This window comes from Symphodus melops (genome assembly GCF_947650265.1).
Source record: "Symphodus melops genome assembly, chromosome: 15".
NCBI classification, from domain to species: domain Eukaryota; kingdom Metazoa; phylum Chordata; class Actinopteri; order Labriformes; family Labridae; genus Symphodus; species Symphodus melops.
Window position 1 is genome coordinate 13440681 of NC_136705.1, and position 19599 is coordinate 13460279.

The 19599-nt window shown below is 41.3% G+C and overlaps 3 protein-coding genes across 4 annotated transcripts; 1 reads left to right on the plus strand and 2 right to left on the minus strand.

The window, feature by feature from the left end:
* Positions 1-771: 771 nt before the first annotated feature.
* On the minus strand, positions 772-3095 carry c1d (C1D nuclear receptor corepressor). Its single transcript, XM_079363144.1, has 5 exons — positions 2971-3095; positions 2634-2761; positions 2377-2443; positions 1920-1975; positions 772-1825 (listed from the first exon to the last, which is right to left on the minus strand). Exons 2-5 carry the CDS (start codon positions 2754-2756, stop codon positions 1619-1621), a joined length of 453 nt encoding a protein of 150 aa, XP_079219270.1. The 5' UTR covers positions 2757-2761; positions 2971-3095; the 3' UTR covers positions 772-1618.
* A 1245-nt stretch (positions 3096-4340) lies between these two features.
* LOC306835753 (uncharacterized protein) lies at positions 4341-14175 on the plus strand. Of its 2 annotated transcripts, none has more exons than XM_079362468.1 (20): positions 4341-4622; positions 4711-4918; positions 5067-5233; positions 5542-5672; positions 6041-6207; positions 6913-6998; positions 7324-7404; positions 7586-7700; positions 8993-9168; positions 9656-9877; positions 10464-10666; positions 10976-11098; positions 11242-11379; positions 11569-11818; positions 11971-12172; positions 12286-12547; positions 12739-12866; positions 13076-13242; positions 13362-13584; positions 13944-14175. In XM_079362468.1, the coding sequence occupies exons 1-20, from the start codon at positions 4464-4466 to the stop codon at positions 14081-14083; spliced, it is 3348 nt and encodes a 1115-aa protein (XP_079218594.1). In that variant the 5' UTR covers positions 4341-4463; the 3' UTR covers positions 14084-14175. The 2 variants fall into 2 exon arrangements, with proteins under 2 accessions (XP_079218594.1, XP_079218595.1); XM_079362469.1 differs by having other exon boundaries at positions 13088-13242.
* A 92-nt stretch (positions 14176-14267) lies between these two features.
* On the minus strand, positions 14268-19482 carry dnaaf10 (dynein axonemal assembly factor 10). The gene is made up of 8 exons (XM_079362479.1): positions 19208-19482; positions 18342-18442; positions 17926-18056; positions 17714-17815; positions 17422-17537; positions 16717-16851; positions 16087-16184; positions 14268-15098 (listed from the first exon to the last, which is right to left on the minus strand). Exons 1-8 carry the CDS (start codon positions 19391-19393, stop codon positions 14891-14893), a joined length of 1077 nt encoding a protein of 358 aa, XP_079218605.1. The 5' UTR covers positions 19394-19482; the 3' UTR covers positions 14268-14890.
* Between the last annotated feature and the right edge of the window lie 117 nt (positions 19483-19599).

Below are 19599 nucleotides of genomic sequence, written 5' to 3' on the forward strand. Positions count from 1 at the left end.
GTCTTTATCAAATGTGACATTGTGGTTTTTTTCCATAAAAGGAAATCTCATTACTGCATATTCTTATTCCTATACTGTGCAGCCAGTTAACTGTTAGTGGGGTTACAACAGGCCAGTTTAGAACCAGAAGGTTCCAGGGTTGACCCTCAATGAATGTAGTCATTCTGTTACTCCTAATACTCAACTTTTGAGCAATCCTAAATTTGCTACATTTCTCATCGTTCATGTTTGTTGATTATGTGAGAGTTTAAGATGTAAACGTATCACCAAGACTGCCGAGTAACGAAGCACCCCACCAACCAACCTTTAAAGAAAAACAAAGTCACACCTGCCCTTTTTCAACTGTGGCCATGGCTGATGATGAAAACAAAGATAATCAAGATAAGATACTGTGTGGCAAGACATGCTGTGCTCATTGTTTCCATAGATTTTATCATAAAGGGGAAAATGTTTCAAAGTGTTTGTTATAATTTGGCCACTAGAGTACATCGCCACTAACTTCTAAATAAACTGTTTTTTTGGTTCCCTTTGCGTATTTGTTTAGATTTATTGCTTGTTTTCTAGTGTTCACAATGATAGATGATAATGAGTGTTCCAAGTTTGACAATAAAACATGATGCAGATTTGAGTAATCGTTTTTTTTTAAATCCTGATATCGATCTAAATAACTGTGATTAGGATTTTTGCCCCAATCAAGCCGCCCCAGTAGGAATGTCAGGATAGTGCAGAGACAAGAAGGGTGTTGAAGGGCCCATGTTACAGCAAATAAAAACATGTACAATGTAAATATTTAAAGTCATAATTGGCTCATGTATTGTAAGTCTCAGAAAGTGAATACAGTGGTTATAAGCCAGTGTACAATATGAGACACCTGAAAGAGTAAACAAAATATAATTCAACCCATATTCATTTGATTACACTTTCCTTTTGTGACTCGTCAACTGAGAAAAATAACTATGATGAAGAATTGAAAGAACGTGTTTAACTTGTGTTTTTTTTTTTTAATTGAATAGTCGGATCAGGTACAATGTTTTTAAAAAAAGAAATTCAAACATTTCTGGACAGTGTCAAAACTTTAAACACAATATTAAACACAAAATTGAAATGAGACGTAGAATTGTTTTCAAATTGATGAAAAAAAAAAACTTGCATTTTCTAAGAAAGGATTCATACAATCTGAAAACACGTCACCTTACCTGATGTCACTTCTACTCACTGCTGATTTTTGAAAACTGAAATTCTTCATTTTTTTGGAACCTGACAGAATGACACAATCTGAGCAAACCAGTGATCTTTAAGAGAAATCAAATCAAAAAGACGTTGCTTTCACCTTTAGCTGAAACATGAAAGCCTGGGAAGTTTTCCAAAGATGCAATTAGTTTTGCGTTTCTTAAACTTCAAGCATCTGATTTGTGCAGAGTCATCAAAAAAATCTGACGAGTACACATCCCAGACTAAAGGCATTGCTCATTTGTTTGGTATGTCTCATGTCTTCTTGTATCTGCCTCCAATAATAAAAGCTTGAAATATATTTTTTGCCCAAGAGTAAAAAAGTGTCCGTTGTCCCACAATATGATACAAAATGCTTTGAAACCAGTCTGTGGAGCGTTTCCTCCCCTCAGCTCTGCTTTGGACGCTTCGTCTGTGGGACGTCAGACGTCGTGTTTGCTGCTTTCTTCAATGCTCCTTTTTTTCGTGAGTCTTTTTCGTCTGCTTCATAGAGAGCATTCCTGACAAAGCGTGCGGCAGCTCCCTTATCGAGGCGAGCGGATTTCTTCTTGTCTGTGATCTCTTTCACTCTGTTCATGTATGTCCTTATTCTCTCCTGAAAAACACAAAACATGTACAGAGGAATAAGACAAGACACGCTTGAATGTAGAGTGAAAATGTCCAAGACGGTCTGAAAAAGACATACATACCAACTCCTGTTTAATTCCATGCTCTCTTGGATTTATCCCTTGTGTTACCAAGTACACTGTCAGTAAAAAAAAAAACATTACTTCAAAAACTATTGGAAGGTGCATAGAGCTTGGCAGAACTACATAATAACATTCTGTTTAATGCTATTAAAGAGTATTTTAAAAACCTAGCCCATCCTTGAACATGGTACATGTACAAATTGCGACCAAATCCAGGCAGCATAATGGCTTTTCGCTTTATTATTCAAACCATAGACAAAGGTTTAAAGATCTGTGAGGAAACCCCACGATGCCATACAACAATTCTGATGTGAAGACAGTAAGTTGGCTGTCAAAGTCAGGGCCATGTCCAACAAGCAGCTGTTCAATTCAGTTGTATCACACTCACTGCATTATAGTTGACTTGTTGAAATACAAAAAGTAATTGAAGTGAAAACAGAATAGGGAGAAAACTTACTCCAGAATAATGAATTCAGGGTGTAGGCGGACATTAGATCCAACTTGGCTTGATCCAAAGGGTCCAGCTGTCAATAAACCACATTTCTTTCCTTATTAACACATTTTTACAAACTTAAAAACATTACCTGTGAAACTGTGAAAAAAAACTATATGCTAACATTACAGCGTTTGGTATGCTACAAAACAAATACGTTTCTTTGTATTCATACAATCGTATAATAAGCCAACAGGTTCACGTTTTGAAGCCAGTGTTACCTTCTGCAGCAGCTCGTTTCTGGGCATGGACATGAGCTTCTCCAGCATGCTCTTCACGGATGAAGCAGAAGAGTCGAAGCCTGTGAGCTGTTCATCTATCTCATGAGGATAGTCCTCCGTCATTATTCCTGGTCAAAAACAGACAAATCACACCATAAAGTTCTGCTGTAAAATGACTGGAAGCTCAAATTCAAACATGTCATGTAAAACATCAGCTAGCTAGATGCTAGTTGCAAGCTGCACATGCTGCTAAAACAACATACGGATATGGTGGAAATAAACATATATTAAGTGTCAAACACAATGTGTTGTTATTTTTAAAGCTGTACATGCTCACCTGAAAGAAATTCTGTTACATATAAGGTTTGCTATTTAGTCCTACTTGTTTCGTTTTAACGACTGACACGCTTTGACTGACAGGAAGTGACGTTGATAAAAAAAGAAAAAGGAAAATAATCTTCTTCTGTTTTTGTTTTTTTCAGCACTCTACTGCCCCTGGCGTTTGGGGATACAAATGGAAGATGTACGGTGGCCGGTAGTGGTCCAACGCTCGGCAGGCAACTGATGAAATGACAGACATTTAGAAAAACGCAGAACACATTCGGAAACACTGCACATTCAAATTGAATTAACCCCGGGTATAAATTATTATTATTTTTTTATTATAAAGCAAATGCAAAAAATACAAACAACCTGCAGAATAAACATGCTGCAAAAAAGGCAATACCTTAGTCAAAAACACACACATTCAGAAAACAACAGAAAATACAGAAGCATGGGTCAACGATCAGAAGCAGAAACTCTTTCATCTTTTAACTATTCACAATCTAATGTTTGGAAAGACACAAAAAAGTCTGAAAAGTGAATATTAGTCACAAAGGGACAAAAACAAGCAGCATGCTCAGGTAGGCTACAAATAGTGCAGACATGATATCTGAGATATGAGCAGGATGGTCAGAGGAAGAGATCTACAAAGGACTGATAGCAGTCTGTGCTTACTGTAGGTGGTACTTTAAAGACACTTGCTGTGACTTCTTGATACCTTCAGAGAGATTGTGTTTGCAGAAAGTCACAAGGGATCGTGGTGGGATGGCTGCTGTCACTAATTGCACGTTGAAGCTGATTGGACGGCACAGATCTGTTAACAGAGACTACAGTCTGCAGTGTATAACCTATCCCACTAGTATGTGCGAAACTGATTTACATTAGAATTGATGATCAATTGAAGTTTCTGTTTAATATCTCTCCAACTACATGCACAACCTTTAAAGTCTCTCCACCTCTGTGTGTAATGGCACTCATGCTTAACTGCTCAATCCCTTTCAGAGGCTGTTCTACAGTTATTAAAATACTAATCAACAAAACCAGCTGGGAGTTGTAGGCATATTACTCCACCTATTAGTTAGTAGGCCAAAGTTAAAATGTTTCAATAACCTGGTGGATGGTTTTAATGGCCCCTATTGGCCATAAGTGGAGACTCTTCCATACAAGTGGAGTTCCTACTGATAATCTATAACTTCTTTTTTTTTTTACCGATGTAGCCCTATTTGTAAACTTTACACCTTTACACGCTGAAATGCCTGGATGAAGAATTATCTCCAGAAAAAAACCACACAAAAAAACAAGTTCAAAATTCGTCTTCTAATTATAATGATAGCAAGCTAATCATGTGTTATCTTAGAAGCTATGCTGAGAAGTGCTGTTACCATGGAAACCCCTGGCGTCCGTGCGGTATAATGAACTGTGTTTGTGTGTGGGTATCAGGGTGTCCAGTAACAGAAATTAGGCGTGTTTAGAACTTGGACCGTACACAGTTACTTAGCTTTAGCCATGGACAACTGTGATTTGGAGAAGCTCTGTGTCTCCGAGGGTAAACTCCAACCAGCATTCACAGCAGGGGTTACAGACTACGATGTTACAGTAGAGAGCGATGTCAACATACTGACTCTGAACCTGTCAACAAGTGACTGTGGGGCTTCGTACAACATTGTAAGTCTTTATTGTGTGTTTTATTTCGGATTAATGACTTCACATAAAATGTAAACCCCCTTCTTTATATGTATTAATTATATTTCAGCTCTTTGGTGACGGATCCAGAGCCATTAAACTGAGTGATGGGACAAACAGAGTACAGATCGAGGTGGTGGCTGAAGATGGTACCACAAAGACATACTGTGTGGACATCAACAGGCTGTCTGCAAAGATTGCAGACCTCAGTTATCTGGCTTTGGAAGGGCATATTATACTGCATCCTGCCTTTCATACAAAAATCTATGAATACAATAGTGAGTAAAGACTTAGACTTCATATTTATGTAGACATCATGCAGTATTTCTGTGTCATAAGAATAAAATTCAAACATTTCCGTTAACATTTTTTTTGTGTGTGTTTGAGCCCTGGCTGCCATAACCTCTGTACATCTTGCTCCAACAGGTATTGTCCCCTTTCACTGTATTGCAGTGACCGTGGTTGCAAAGGTGGCAGACAGAAATATTAAATTTACAGTGAATGGGGAAGACAACTCACAACCAGTGCCTCTGAATTTTGGAGACACTGTGGTGGAGATCCGAGTTTCTTCAGCAGATGGCAGTAATTCACAGGTAGGGTTCGACATACGTGAGGTGGACTCTCTTATATGATGAGAGGCTTTATGTGTGTTTGATCACCACAACAAAAATGATAGGAAACGTGGTAGCTCCACATTTAATGTCAGCTGTACTTAATATACATACTAACAGGTAAATTAATCTTTCATCATAAGCTTCATTTTTACTATAGTTTCTCCTTGACCAAAATAGTGTTGAAATTGAAGTAGATATTTTATGTTGTGTAGATCTTGATGATCTAAAGCCACACTATTTAATTTATGTCAACACTGCTTAACCTGATGTCCCTTTAACATTTCCAGGTGTACACAGTGTTTGTGACTCGAGAGCTAATTCCCACTGCAGTGACCTTCAATGATGGGAAAGAGCAGCTGGACCATGAATGTCCAGTATCTCTGGCTGCTTTTTATAGACCTGTATCCATTAAAAACAGGTAAAAGATAAGGAAGAAACGACAGTTTAGAAGTTATTATCAGTGGTGACAACAGGTAGCAGTGTTCATGGTTATTTCATTTTCTTTTTTCTCGAACATTTAATGAAATAGGTAAACAACTATGTAAACATAAACCAAGCCTATATCAAATCACTCAGTATCAAGATGCTAAGTCTTTCGTTTTGAATTCACTACATTGCTAATTAGAGGAATTGATGTGAATCCTCTTGAACTTCTGTGTTTATATATTACAAAAAAAACATCTTTAAAGTATACTTCTTCAGTATCATAGGCCATGCACATACTACATTTTATATTATCTTTACAAATGCTGTCTATATCAAACGGGGTCTTCTCTTTATTCACAGTGACCCAAAGCACATCTTTTCAAGGCCTTACATCGAGATGTTGACACGAAGATCAAAAGTGGACCCGCTCAGCAGTTGTCCTCTGGGAGAAGGCTGGAAGGTTCTCGAACCGGACGTCGATAAGAAGATGTCGGCTGCTCTGGTCAAGTGTTTCTTTTCTTACAGAGGTGATGTTTGGAGTCCTAGCTCCTGAAAGCTAATGTTTGTGAAGCAGAAAGGCTGTGTGGAGGCAGAGCCGATGTTGGATGAGTAATGGAGCTAATTCATCGAGTGTTTTTGCCTCTAGCCAAGCAAAAAAAAAAGTAAAGGGGGATGGTAATGTCTTTCTAACCTCAAAACCACAACGTTTTTATATTAAACAAAAGAATAAAGGATAAACTGTTGTCGTGACAGGAATCGTTTTAGGGGAACATCTCTTTCAAAGTGTGTTGCAATTCAGTTCATCGATTAGCTTCTAGAGCATCTCTACTTCAACTACCTTGCCTTACCTCTCAGCAGTCCTGATTACTCTCCTCATACTATCACGTAACACAAGGATACGGTAGACAACTATTAGGTTGCTGTAATGAGGGGGGTAGTATTACTTAACTAAGGCTTCATGTATCTAGCTGCGGTGTGTTATAATCCACATTATATGCCAGGCCTCCTCTGAGTCTTTGACCTGCTTGTATTGATGAGTGGGTCAGAGTGTATCGGGAGTATTAAACAGTGCAGACGGTGGTGCCAGAACAACATGTGATGTGTGTTTTTACTACATAAACTGAATGTGCTTCCTAAAACTTTACATTCAGTTAATTTATTCTGTAAAAAAATTCTGTTGTCGACTTTTCGTGTTATTTATCACCTTTAACATTCCTTGTTGTTATACGCAGGATGTGACACTCTGATGAAACTGTCCGAGCTGGGGTCACACTTCCTGGACTGTCCTCACAAGCCCACAGGGGACCTGGACACAAAGGTCAGTGTTAAAGATTAAAGAGCGTCCTGCAGTGTCGGAATCACTGCGATCGACCTTCAGGCCGCTCATCCTTTATTCACAAGACAGCGCTCCCTTCACAGTGACAAAGTGCTGGCTCAGTAGAAGTATATGGTGTTTGTGCAGTTAAGGTGGCAACACAGCTACGAGTGTTTAAAGCAGTTAGACGTTTGAACCTCACAATTGAAATGTTATTTCACCCTGACATGAAAGAACTCAGACTCTTTCTACGTGACAGTCAGCCGGTCAATCCAGATGAAGGCTCTGATCTGTTATCGATTAAACTTGGTAACCTGTTCATTTCCAGGATGTCACAGAGACAACCTGGTATAAGAAGCACTTTGAATCATCTCGTTTTCTGGAGATAGAGACGCAACACAAATTGGAGGTAAAACATGATGTATTTGATGTACAAAAGAAGTTGAAAGTTAAACCGCATTAAAAAATACAAACAACCAATTCTGTTTACATCCAAACGATTATTCGTTTGGATGTACAATCTGATTCTGTTTTGTTTAACTGCCCTGCCTGATGAAAGTGATTATTAAACTTTCCTTTGCCTACCAAAGCTGCGTAACTGGGAGGAAAGACTACAAATGACAGCCGAGGAAGACAATGTGGACGAACTGTGTGCCCTCGCCCAGGATCACATGAATTTCTACCGCAAGAACCTGCCAAAACCAGGTCTGTAGTCCTTTTTAAATCAAGAGTGAAGGATCATAAATGAAAATATCCATCAGCCTATTGTTGGCCAGTACTGACTGTAACTGCGATAAAAATGGCTTCTTCCAATTTAAATCTTAAAGCCTTTCTCCTTCTCCTGTAAAATGTTCTTCTCCTCTCGTCATTAATTGACCAGTGTTAAAACGGTAAGTTCTGAAATCTAACTCTTCCTTACAAAGTTGTCAATAAAAGCCTAACTGTTTCCAACGTTTCAGAACCTTTGGCCAGCGGACAGCAGAGTTCCTCATCGTGCCCTGGCACAGCAGCTCAGCGTCAGCCATTCAAATTGCATGAGATGTGGCTCTCCCCGAGAGCATCCTCTTTTATCTGACGTGTCAGGCACTCATGTTACTGCTTATCTTTTCTCAGCTGCTTGTGCCTTGCTAATTGTTTGATGACTCTACTGTAAGAAGGGACATATGAGACTGATCTCCAACGCACTGAATGAGCGTCATGACAGCCGGACCGAAAACACAAAAGAGCAAATTAGAGCTAAGTGTGTGAGGTGTACGCTTGATAAAAGTTCCCACACAACATTTTCATTGGATGAGAGGAATAGTTTCAATAAAAAAGACGTTAAACAAAACGTATGTAATAATCCTGAAGAATAATAGCTATGGATGTTTTTTTTGGTTGGTTGTTTTAGTTTGATTCTCTCTTCAATATAAAAGCTGTGACATCAGTGCACTGTGACCGATATAGGGCTCTCCCTGCCAAAGGAAGCTGCACTCTGTGAATATTTCATGCGAAGAGCACATGCAATCATTCTTAACCGAAAGAGAGAAGGACGTTAAACTGGAGATGCTTTTAATCCCCATCACAGTGTGCTCGCGTGTGTTTGCACTTAAAGGAGACAGGATCTTTTCAAGACAGAATCTTTGTGTTAAAATACTGACTGATTAAGTCGGTGTAATACATACTGTCGACGGTGAATGTACACATAAATCCAGTCGTGACAAACTCCACTTTTGACTTGAATAGCAGTTTTTACATTGATGGATGTGAGCAGCAAATCAGTGTTGAGAAAATTCTAGAAGGCTGAATTGTCAGTTCAATAAAGCAAATCAAAAATTAGTGAAGCTATCACTCTACTTTGCATTCCAATAGACAGCCTTTTCTCCAGTTGTATCTGCTCTAGTTGACTTACGCAGATTTTATATCAGTTAAAGGCTGTTGGCTGTTGTGAATCTCTGGTCTTGTTATCTGTATGTCTGAAAACCAAAAAGCACAGTTTATTTTCCTCATTCCCACAGGGGACATGCTGCAGTACAAGGATGGCCAGTCTCCTCTGCATAGCCTGGAGCAGGCTGCTTTCCACTATGCTTCAGCCATCAGACTCTGCTCCAAAGATGCCAGACTCCACTTCCTGCTTGGTGTCGTTCTGGAGGAGCAGCACCGTGCTAAAGCCATGTATGGCCTCCAGAGGAAGGTTGTGTCAGGAAAAGTTCCGAGGAAGTTAAAAAAAGCAAAACTTTGTCAGTCATGATTTGTGAGTTTTGGGTGTAGCTAAACGTGCATGACTGAAAGGATTGTGTTCATCTCTTGATCTGAGGTTATTTCTGTATGACGTGAATTTAAACACTTGAATTTAAAAGACTGTGCAAAATGTTCACTGAAGACGGCCTTCAAGGATGCAAAGTGAAAGCATGATGTTAATGTGACATGGTGGAGATTATTGGAACACACTCTAGAGCTCCTATTTGTTTGATCGTGACCTCAAAATAAAGCATTGAAATTGTAACCTTTGCCATGTGAAACGTGAAACAGTCTGGTGATTTCTTATGCCTGTTAAAGATAAAAACATAAATACTACTCCTACTATTACAACTACATATCTTCATTTTTGAATGTTGATAACAAAGTTAATAATTGTGGTAGCAACCCAACCTCTAATCTTTTCATTCCTCCGTCTCCAGGCTGACAGAGGCCGGGATGAAATCAGCGACGCCAAATCCACAGCTCTTCAGGATGACATCCTGGCGGTCTGCAAGCTCCATGGTTTCCTGGGCACGCCGACAGTCCAGAACCAGCTGCAGGCCTTGGATAAAGAGTACCAGCAGCTCAGAGACCAGGGGCAGTCCAGCAAAGCAGACTATGTTCAGACTCTCTACATCTGGCTCTCCAAGCAAACTGGAAAGGTTACTGTGTCCAAAAATAACCTCTGAAGTTTACTTACCTTCTTTAGTCAGGAGCTCCAGTGGAAAAGAAACTAGGAAAGAACTTGTGAGGGGACTTCATTAGATCAGATCTCTTTTGCTGTATTGCCTTCTTTCTCAGGTATTATTGTTAAAACAGCCTGAACACTGATCTGTATCCACAGAGACTATTTACAAGAGGACACCCGCAATATGACTTGTGGTAGAAAACAACAGCCATCCGAACCTTTTTGTGAACTATTTATTCTGTTCAAAGTCATCACAAAGACATTACAGTCTTCAGACAGTTTTAGAAAGACAATCTTTCATTGCTCTGCACTTCTCATAGCTCCAAAACTAATTAGTCCATTCTTAATCATTTAGAATTTTTAACTCCATTTTTCATAGCTATATATAGCATAGCCACCTCTCTTATAATACAGCACTCGAATAAAGTTATCAGCATTAATATGAGTCTGTACCTGTAATGGAAGCTTGAAGTCTCTCTGTCTTGCCAAAAGCCCCCCACTAAATCATTTCAGATCAATTCAAGAAAGACTAAATTTAGCTCCCTCCCCTCTGGATGCAGGATAGCAGTGCGGCAGTGCAAGATGAAGAGAGCTGTGTCCACCAGGCCTTGATGAAGTACCTGGACGCCTGGTCTCTGAGTCCTGAAAGCTGGGAGTCGAACCTGCACGCGGGGAGGCTGCTGCTGCTGCAGGGGACGAGCAGGGAGGCCCTACAGCACCTGCAGAGTGGCCTCGCACTGCGGCCCCTTCATCCTGCACTCAGGTCAGACCATACAAGTGCCTTTGGTCAAATAAGCAGAAATGGTGTTTGGTGATAATAACTTTGTTTTTTAAGATAATAAAGGAGAGTCGATCTTAGCCGGTACAGTTGGAGAGATTTTACGTTCAGATTTCAAACGTGACTGACACACACGGAGAAAAACATCAAAATAAAGCTTTGAGAGGAACTTTATTTGTGTTAACAATGAAAAAAACAACAGCTGTATACATTCATTATTTTTATCCACACTGTATGCGAAACTGGCCCACAGCAGGTCAGACGAATCAAAGACGCAGGTTGATTTTGTTCCAGATTCTTCACGGGGTTGGCTCTGCTGCAGCAGGAACAGAAAGCCTCCGAGGACACCGAGAAGGAGGCCGCTCTGTTCTTACAGCAAGGACTGGAGCACTTTGTCAGCCAGCGCTGCAGCGAGAGGTTTGCATGTGTGTCTGTGTCTGTGTGTGTGTGTGTGTGTGTGTGTGTGTGTGTGTGTGTGTGTGTGTGTGTGTGTGTGTGTGTGTGTGTGTGTGTTCCCTTACTTGCAGGTGTTTTTTAGGTTTTCATGATTTCTGTTATAGCTGGGTAGAGCCGGATCCTTCGGACCCTCTCTCTAGCCTCAGCACACAGTTCCTGCGAGGTCTTCTCACTCTGGGTCATCTGCAGGAGAGAGGAGTGTTGTCCGAGAAGGCCATGAGTGCCGAACAGGTCTATCACACGTATGTTTCAATCCAAGATATTTAAAGAAAATGTGTTGTTTGTTAACTGGTGATTTGACTTATGCCTTCCAAATATCTGCCTGAATCTTTCAAATTAAAAAAAACTTTTGGCATTCACATAAGAGTGACCCAGTTTAATAGGAACTACATAAATCCATGTCTGCCTGTCTCTGTGTTGGAATGCTACAGTGTAGCAGTCCTCGCTGCCCAGAGTGTGAGTCAGTGTGTGTGTCGCGGCGAGGCGAGCTGGCAGCTGGAATGGGTGCTCCTGGATGTTCACTTTGCCCTGCTGCAAAGGCTGATCCAGCAGGATGAGGGCCAGGCCAGAGCTGACATCCAGAGGCAATCCCAGGTGGCAAAGAGAAGCCAGGCCCTTGCTGCTCTCATACGACTCACCTCTATCGCCCCCTGTCAGGAGCTGCTGGACATGCAGGAGAGGGTAAACAGATACTGGTGTATGTTAAGTTAACAGATGCTTTTTTTTTTTTTTTTTTTGGCTTTTTTTTCTTCCTTCATTTGAAAAGTTTACAACCCCAAAGAAAAAAAAGCTCTGCCAGAGTTTTGGACTACCTCCTCTTCTAATGTGTACAGGCATGCCAGCTATCAGTAGTAACAACACCTCGGGACTGCCACGCCCTGTGTCTCTTGGGTCTGGCGCAGCTGGCTCAATATGACAACAATCCAAAGTCAGACCGGTCCGAAGAAACGCTGACTGATGCCTGCCTCAGTTTCCAGGCCAGCATAGAGCTGGAAGAAAAGACTCAGATTGGAGAGCCACCTGCACAGCTAAGCAGTGAGTCTGTTTAGTGGATTTTACACATTCAATGTAACTCAGAATTACAGCTGGCTTGGCAGTCTTATACGTATATCTTTTTTTAAGTCTTCAATTATCCCCTGGCATTTCAGAACAAAAGTGGTGGCAGGACCGCCTGCAGGCTGAAAACCACAAAGCTGCCAAGCAATCAACCACCCAACCAGCAGGAGTGAAGGGGCCTTCTGACCCCAGGGGGGCAAACAGTGGAGCAAAGCGGGGTAGAGGAGGGCCAGGTCCAGGTCCAAGTCCAGGGCGGTTTGCAGCACCTGTGACCAAAGCTCCTATTCCAACACCACGTGGCCCGACCAGAGGAGGGAAAGCTGCCCGGCCTCCAGCCAAAGCCCCTGCAGCTAGGTGAGGCATGCTGGGATGTCTGTGGATGACTTAGTATGTTAACATCTATACAACATCATTCTTAAACCCCTTTTTAAAATATATATATTCTGAATTTACTTATAAGTACTTATAATAAAAATATACGGAATTAAGTTATCCTGTTTTGTAATTGATGTCTGAGTTGTTGCAATATATTTTCTCTCCTGTAGGGGGAGAGCTGGAGCAGTAGCCAAGTCTGATAGATCACCTAAACCGTGCACCAGCGGTATTAAACCTCATATCCTCTCCAGCAACTCCAAACAGGACTGTTCCCCAAGTGCTGCGGACAGAGCAGAGGGTGAGGCATGAAGCATTCTGAGCGACATGCAGGGCTCAGTGAAGAGCTTTCCCCCTGTAGCTTTAGACTTTCCCAATTTAAGTTAAAAAATTAAAAAAAAAAAATCATACATTGAAACTAAATACTGTTGTTTACGACTGTACACACACAGAGAGAAAGAAACGTGGCCGTGAAAGGGTTCTTGTGTAATTAGATTTTATTTGTATTAAACATTGTTTCAGAGCCTGCTGTGGTACATACAGTGTGCGGGTCTGGTGCTGTGAACCGCAGGTCTCATATCTCAAGGCTTGGTCTGGCTCGCGCCGTCTCCCGCTCTGCAGACAAACAGGATCAGGCAAAGCAGCTCTACCATGAGGTCATCTCCATGGCACCGGGGGTCAGTTAATCACGGTCATGTCAGCCATTTCCTGAGTTCAGTTCAAAACCTTGCTGATTAATTCCAATGTTAATTAATGTGACCTAAATAAAGATGCAGTTCATGAATTCACTCTGCAGGTCCACGATGCTTACATTGAGCTTGTTCATCTGCTGGAGCCATCGGACCCTCAGGCTGCTGTGGAGGTGTGCTGCAGATTCCCTCTGAAGCCGGTGGAGGAGCAAAGCTTCGATGATGCTTTCATCACGGGAGAGATCGCCCGCTTGCTGATGTCACAGGAGCAGTTTGAGCATCCGCAGCTGGGACCAAGCCTCGTAGCATACGGCAAAGTCATGGGCCTAAGTGATTACCACTTCTATTCTTTCAAATACCACGGACGTAGTGTTATTAGTCCTCAAGGACGTCAACTCTCAGAATTAGTAGATCCATTTGTAAGGTCCATTTGTATCCAAAATTTGTATCCAAATATCCAATATCCAAATCAAAATTTGTATGCAAATATCCATTTGTAAGATCCATTTGTAAGATCCACACACTCTAAGATGGCATGGCACATGCTTAAAACATGATTTCAGATAAATGACTATAGGAAGTACAGTATTCAGGTTGGGGTTTTTTGTGTGGTTAAAAAATAGTGTCCAGGTGTTAAAAACTCTTTGATGTGAATGTATTTCTTTTAACGTCGTAATCTTTGTTTGTAGGTTGCATAGAAAAATACATTGAAATCTTGGATGAAAAGGACAACACAAAGCTTCTGAAGAGCGTGTACGCAAAGATCCACGACCGCCAAGAAGACGATCAGGAGCTGCAGGACTTCTTCAGGTTCAAATGCTGGATATGAAAAAGCGAGTCATCGTCTGAACGGTGTCGACATTGAGCTTACTGAGTCCAAGAGTAAGTCAGAGTTACTGTTCGACAACAACAATAACAACAGCAAAATGGATACAGAAGACGTCCTGTATTCACTTAGACTGGATGTTTTGGAGTGGCCATTTATTTTGGGTCAAAATGACAGAAAATATTGATCTTTTTCTCCAAAGGAACATTTAATTTCAAACAGAAAGGTCTCAATAAAACGATGTATCAAAAGTCACAGATTTAACATAAGACAGAACCAGAGTTCACCAAAATGCAACAAAAGAGGTTCTGTTTCAGCGGGCGTCGACAAAAATGGTAATAAAGAAAAAAAAACTGATGTGTTATTCAAAGTCGGAGTCTGTGTGACTCATTTCTCCGTGCGTATGATGCTGTCATAGAATTATTTCTCTGCACCACAGGCCTTCATCGCCTGTAAGGATCTGCTGAGAGTCATACATTTGTCAGGTGTAATATTTACAAAGACAACTCAAGAAACACTCACACATGTCCTCAATTATCTGACCACTTGAACGGATTTCTAAAAAGACATGTCTATAGATGAATATCAAATGTACAAAATCTAGACAGACCGCTGTCAAGACCTGGATTAGAAGGTTTTGATTTCAAACGTTCTAATATAAATTCAGTAATATTCATAAAATAAACGATTCAGCGCTTCCAAAAGGGGCAGTGAACGACGCACTATTTGGTGCTCGTCTGCAGTCGGGACACATTTCCTCTCATGCTGCAAAGATCGTCATCGTCAGTCTTTGTTGGGGGTCTACTTTCTTCACACCGCATTGAGTTTGGTGACAATGAGCACTCGGACAGACTGGTCGAAGCCTGAACACACACACAGGCCTTGCTTGTCGGGGCTCCAGTCCAGGCTGGCGATTGGCTGAGTTGACAGAGTGACATTCTGCAGGAGGTTGACGGAGCCAGCGACACCCACGTCCAGGTCATCGGAGTCCTTCTTGCTTCTCTGAGCGGGATACTCACTGGAGATATGGAATTTATTTATATAAGTTTACAGGTAAGAAAAATGTTATAGTCGTAGGACAACCATTATGAGTACCGTAAATTCCGTACTATTGAGCGCACCTGGATATAAGCCGCACCGGCTAAAAATAAGTAAATAAATGTATTTGTACATATATAAGCCGCACTTGATTATAAGCCGCAGGTGTCCACGCTATAACAAGAGCTATTTACACAGACGTAGGCTACCGGTAACATCCGCAAATACTGTAGCGTCCGTACGGACGTTAAAGGACGACGAGAGCGTTCAAATAATAACTTTTAATAACCCGATCACTGTCGGCCGTGACCACGCCGTTTACAGCAGAGAGCAACACATAACTTGCCGTAACAATCCAACTCTCTCCCCCAGCGTTCTCTCATACAGCCACTCAACACGTTCTCGCTGGTGCATTCACTGACTCTCCACATAATCGGAATTATGAACACATTATCAACTACTGACTTTACAACATGAACCGTTACAATACGAAGCTTAGCCGACGGTGTCTGTAACACGGCTGATGAAAAAGATGACCGTAATATATTTCACAAGAAAAAGTCCATCCATTCACTGCCTCAGAATGACTTCATTACTCACTTCCTCAGTCTCTGTTGTCGCTGTCAGTGTCATCTTAACGTGCAGCAGCTCTGTTAGCTTCTTTGACAGCCAGGTCGATCGCCTTTAACTTGAAAGCTGCATCATATGTATTTCTCCGGGTGTTTTCCATCATGAGGGTGCGTGCATGAAGCGCAAAATGACTGATATTAAGATCCGACGTGACGAAGTCAAATGTTTTTGCGGCAGAAGCTCATTGTCCCCCATAAAAAATCCATGCATTAGCCGCACCGGAGTAGAAGCCGCAGTGCTCAAAGTGTGAGAAAAAAGTAGCGGCTTATAGTCCGGAATTTACGGTACTGTGTGCGTTTTAAAAATGGATGAATGTACTTGAAGATATCTTGACTTACTATTTCCAAAGATGGAGGTTGCCTGCTCCCCCTGCAGTCATAAAGATTTCTCTGTTTTGAGGCAAATGCTTCACCTGCCAAATGGTCGACTTATGTGCCTAAGATAAAGAAAAGGGCACTTTTAATTCCCCAAACTGTGAAGTTAGTGACGACAAATTCATCAGCGCGTAGTAAACCTGTGAACAAACGCTGTCAGGCCCCCTCAATCTGTAGCGGGTCAAATTCTGCAGCATTAATGTTTCACATGTATCAAAGTATTCTTTTATTTTATAAATGACTTCAATAGAAAATGTTTTTTTTTTCTTCTTCAAAAGCCACGGTCTCTAATCTCTCAGATCCAGGAAAAGCCTTTGTGAGCGTGGTTTGATTCCCACAAACAGACACTTCTTCCTCCAGCACGGCCCTGTGTCGTTTGGTTGTTGTTTTTTTGGCCAGGGTACAAAGTCACCAAAAGAAAATGTTAGACAAACACAACCCTAAAACGCTTCCAGCTGTGAAAACGGTCCCCTTTTTTCTCTCTGCTATACAAATGTAAGAAAAAATAACATTAACAGTCGTAACCTTCTGACATGTTTCCTATGCGTCGGAGCCAAACGTTCATCTGGCTCTCTCCACCCCATTTACAATTACCTTTTCGGAAACCGAGGCGAAGCCCTTGGTGGGGTGCTGGGTTCTCATGTCAAAGACGTGGAATTTTCCCTCCAGTGAGGTGGCCACGAGCTTGTTCATGTTGATGTCTTTCCTGTCAAACTCCACAGCACATACCTGGCCATGATGTCACACAAAAATAACAAATCACTCCCAGAAAATGTTCACACGCCATGGTGCCAAAAACACAGTCGTATCTAACATGGTAGAATGTGTTGAAATGGACATAATGACCGTGGCTGCTGCAGCTACAACTCAAAAGGTGATCAATAAAAATCGGGTTGTGTGATAAACTGACGGCAGCACTTTCATACGATGTGTGAAGAGAACTGCAGACATCCCCTGTGGTTGAATCTCGAAATGATGCTGGAAAGTCAAATCCAGGTCTGTCTCAATGTGTGTTGCTATTGGCTACCTCTTCAGTCAAGTCCATGTTTCAGTGCAATGGAAACAGTATTATGTTTCGACATTTAAAATGTCAGCTTCAAATGTGAGCTTTTAGTTATCAGGGCTGAGAGGATTGAGTTCCCATTTCCCCTCAACAATGCTTGTGTTGTTCTTGCTGCATTGCAATACTGGCTACATGAAATATACGTAAACCACATGATCACGTGGAGCCGCAACAGCTGCCATAACAATTTCTTCTTCATTTCTATTTGAAGTTTCAGTTCTGAGTGTTGACCTCACCCCATTTTTAATGTTGGTTTCCCATCGCAGAGACATGTTCCTCAGGTCGAAGAGTTTGATGTCCCCGTTGTCATAGCCGGCGCACACACAGCGGTCCTGATCATTGAAGGTGTGACCTATCATGAAAGGTCAGGCGAAAAGCAACAGTTTCTTTTACGACGGTACAGGGACAAAGTCGAGGCTGGTTTGGGTATTCTGAGGTTATAAAAAAAACTCGGTCAGAGTAGAAACAGCTCTCGCGCAAAGGTCTCAAACACAGCCGCATTAAAATCTTGACAGATATTTTACACACCAAATGCTACAGTCCAGCAGTCCCTCTTGGTTTCTCCTTCCACTGGCTCCATGTTGGCGACAGGTGAATCCTTCTGTCTGGGATCCCACACTTTTACTGTCCCTGCAGCACCAAAGGGAGTCTGACTTTTGGATCCAACTTCTTGTTTTTGTTTTCCCTTTATAAAGCTTCACACAAGTTGCCACAACATTTTACTTCCCACATGTTCTTACCATCTCTGCTTCCGGTGACTATCTCAGGTGCACCCTCACCAATTCCCAGGCCACCAACACCATCAATACCATTCACGATCTCTTTGTGGGCCTTTACGGAGTACACGGGAACATCCGGCATCTCGAGATCCCTGCGACAATAAGAAGCACTGAATTAACTAACTCCAGTAAACCTTAAAGCAGGGCCCACTGTTTGTTTACCCTCCTTCAGTCATTAACAGTTCATCTTCAAACAGATTAGATTTTCCATAAAGAGGTCAATTATGTTTCCACTCGAGCATCTGGAATGAAAACAGCCTTCAGTTAAGCCGTTGCAGTAATCACATGAAGTGGTTTGGGTTTCAAACATGTGCGTTTACTTTCTTCTCATTACTGGCAGAACACAAATGTTGATACACCCTGGGATGTTGAATTACCATATATTGAGATTTCCATCAAAATCCCCAGTTGCTATGTGTCTTTGTTGAAGAGAGGTGGCCCCGAATGTCCCACACTTTATGGGTTTAGGTTTCTCCACCTGAAACATAGGAGACAGGGAAGTGACAATGCAACAAGCAGTTAGTTAGCACTGAGGGAGGAGCTCCGCCTACCGACTGTTCACACCATCTTGAGCAGTGTGTTAATCACACAATTGACTACAAAGTGTGTCATATGAAACACTGAAGAAATTAGCGTGAAAGTTCATTTCATAGAAACAATTCAGATACATGAAATATTTGACACACTAACCAAACATCCTGAACAGCTGTTCAGATCAGATCATTTTAAGCATTCCTCTCTCAGCCTTTTTTTTTAATAATAGAAGCAGCTGTGAGTGCTCATCATAATATAGTGAGGACTTTATTAATGACGGGTGCACTGCACACATCCAGAATTGTTTTTTTTTATAACGTTAACACTTTTAACTGGGGGTTTTTAAAAACATTTTATTTGCTGTCTGTTGTGAGTGTAATTTCTATAGGACTCACTACAAAAAGAGGGGGTTTTTTTACCATCAATTGGAAATTGTCCTGGATTAATACAGGTTTAATATTAAAGTATGTTATCAACAAATCGACATTAATTTTATGAAAATATACAACAGATATTTAACCATGTCTGAAATGTTTGAAAACTTCCCTTTGTCTTATTAGTCGTTGCTATGGAAACAGCCTCACGAGACTTTTCTGGAAGTTGTGTAGAAGCTAATTTAGCTAACCCATACCTACGTCTATATCATGGTTTGTTTCTGATGGGGGGGAATGGCAGAGATATAACTATAAAGTATATAAAGGTTATCTACCTCCTTGATAAGTTGAGCCTCCCCTTGCTGCACCTCGTATATTTGCATTACTCCGGTTCCTCTAGGAAAGTTCCCGAGACAGACAAACTTCGCGCTGCAAGGAATCCATTTACTGTCAAAGACCGTGTAATTCAAACCTTTCTGAATATGTGCGATTATCTGAGGCTTTGCTAGTGGCGATGACATATTTGATGTTGAGAGAATACTCCGTCAAATAAACGAAAGATATCAGGACTACATGAACCGTTTAATGTTGCTGCTTGCTGCCAAAACAAACTACTAAAGACCCTCCCACGGATGAGCTGAGAGTGCGATTGTCTGAAGAGATGCCTGACGAAAAATAAACGTGTTTCCGTTCAACATCGCAGAATCCCCCAAATATGGACTGTCCC

Coding starts and splice junctions, on each gene's coding strand:
- c1d (XM_079363144.1), bottom strand. CDS start 2,756: ATGACGGAGGACTATCCTCATGAGATAGATGAACAGCTCACAGGCTTC. Junction 1,976..2,376: donor CCTGAATTCATTATTCTGGA/GTAAGTTTTCTC, acceptor TTTTACTGACAG/TGTACTTGGTAACACAAGGG. Junction 1,826..1,919: donor ATGGAATTAAACAGGAGTTG/GTATGTATGTCT, acceptor TGTGTTTTTCAG/GAGAGAATAAGGACATACAT.
- LOC306835753 (XM_079362468.1), top strand. CDS start 4,464: ATGGACAACTGTGATTTGGAGAAGCTCTGTGTCTCCGAGGGTAAACTC. Junction 11,819..11,970: donor TGCTGGACATGCAGGAGAGG/GTAAACAGATAC, acceptor TAATGTGTACAG/GCATGCCAGCTATCAGTAGT. Junction 12,548..12,738: donor GCCAAAGCCCCTGCAGCTAG/GTGAGGCATGCT, acceptor TCTCTCCTGTAG/GGGGAGAGCTGGAGCAGTAG.
- dnaaf10 (XM_079362479.1), bottom strand. CDS start 19,393: ATGTCATCGCCACTAGCAAAGCCTCAGATAATCGCACATATTCAGAAA. Junction 17,816..17,925: donor AGTCACCGGAAGCAGAGATG/GTAAGAACATGT, acceptor TTGGTGCTGCAG/GGACAGTAAAAGTGTGGGAT. Junction 17,538..17,713: donor CTGCTGGACTGTAGCATTTG/GTGTGTAAAATA, acceptor CTTTCATGATAG/GTCACACCTTCAATGATCAG.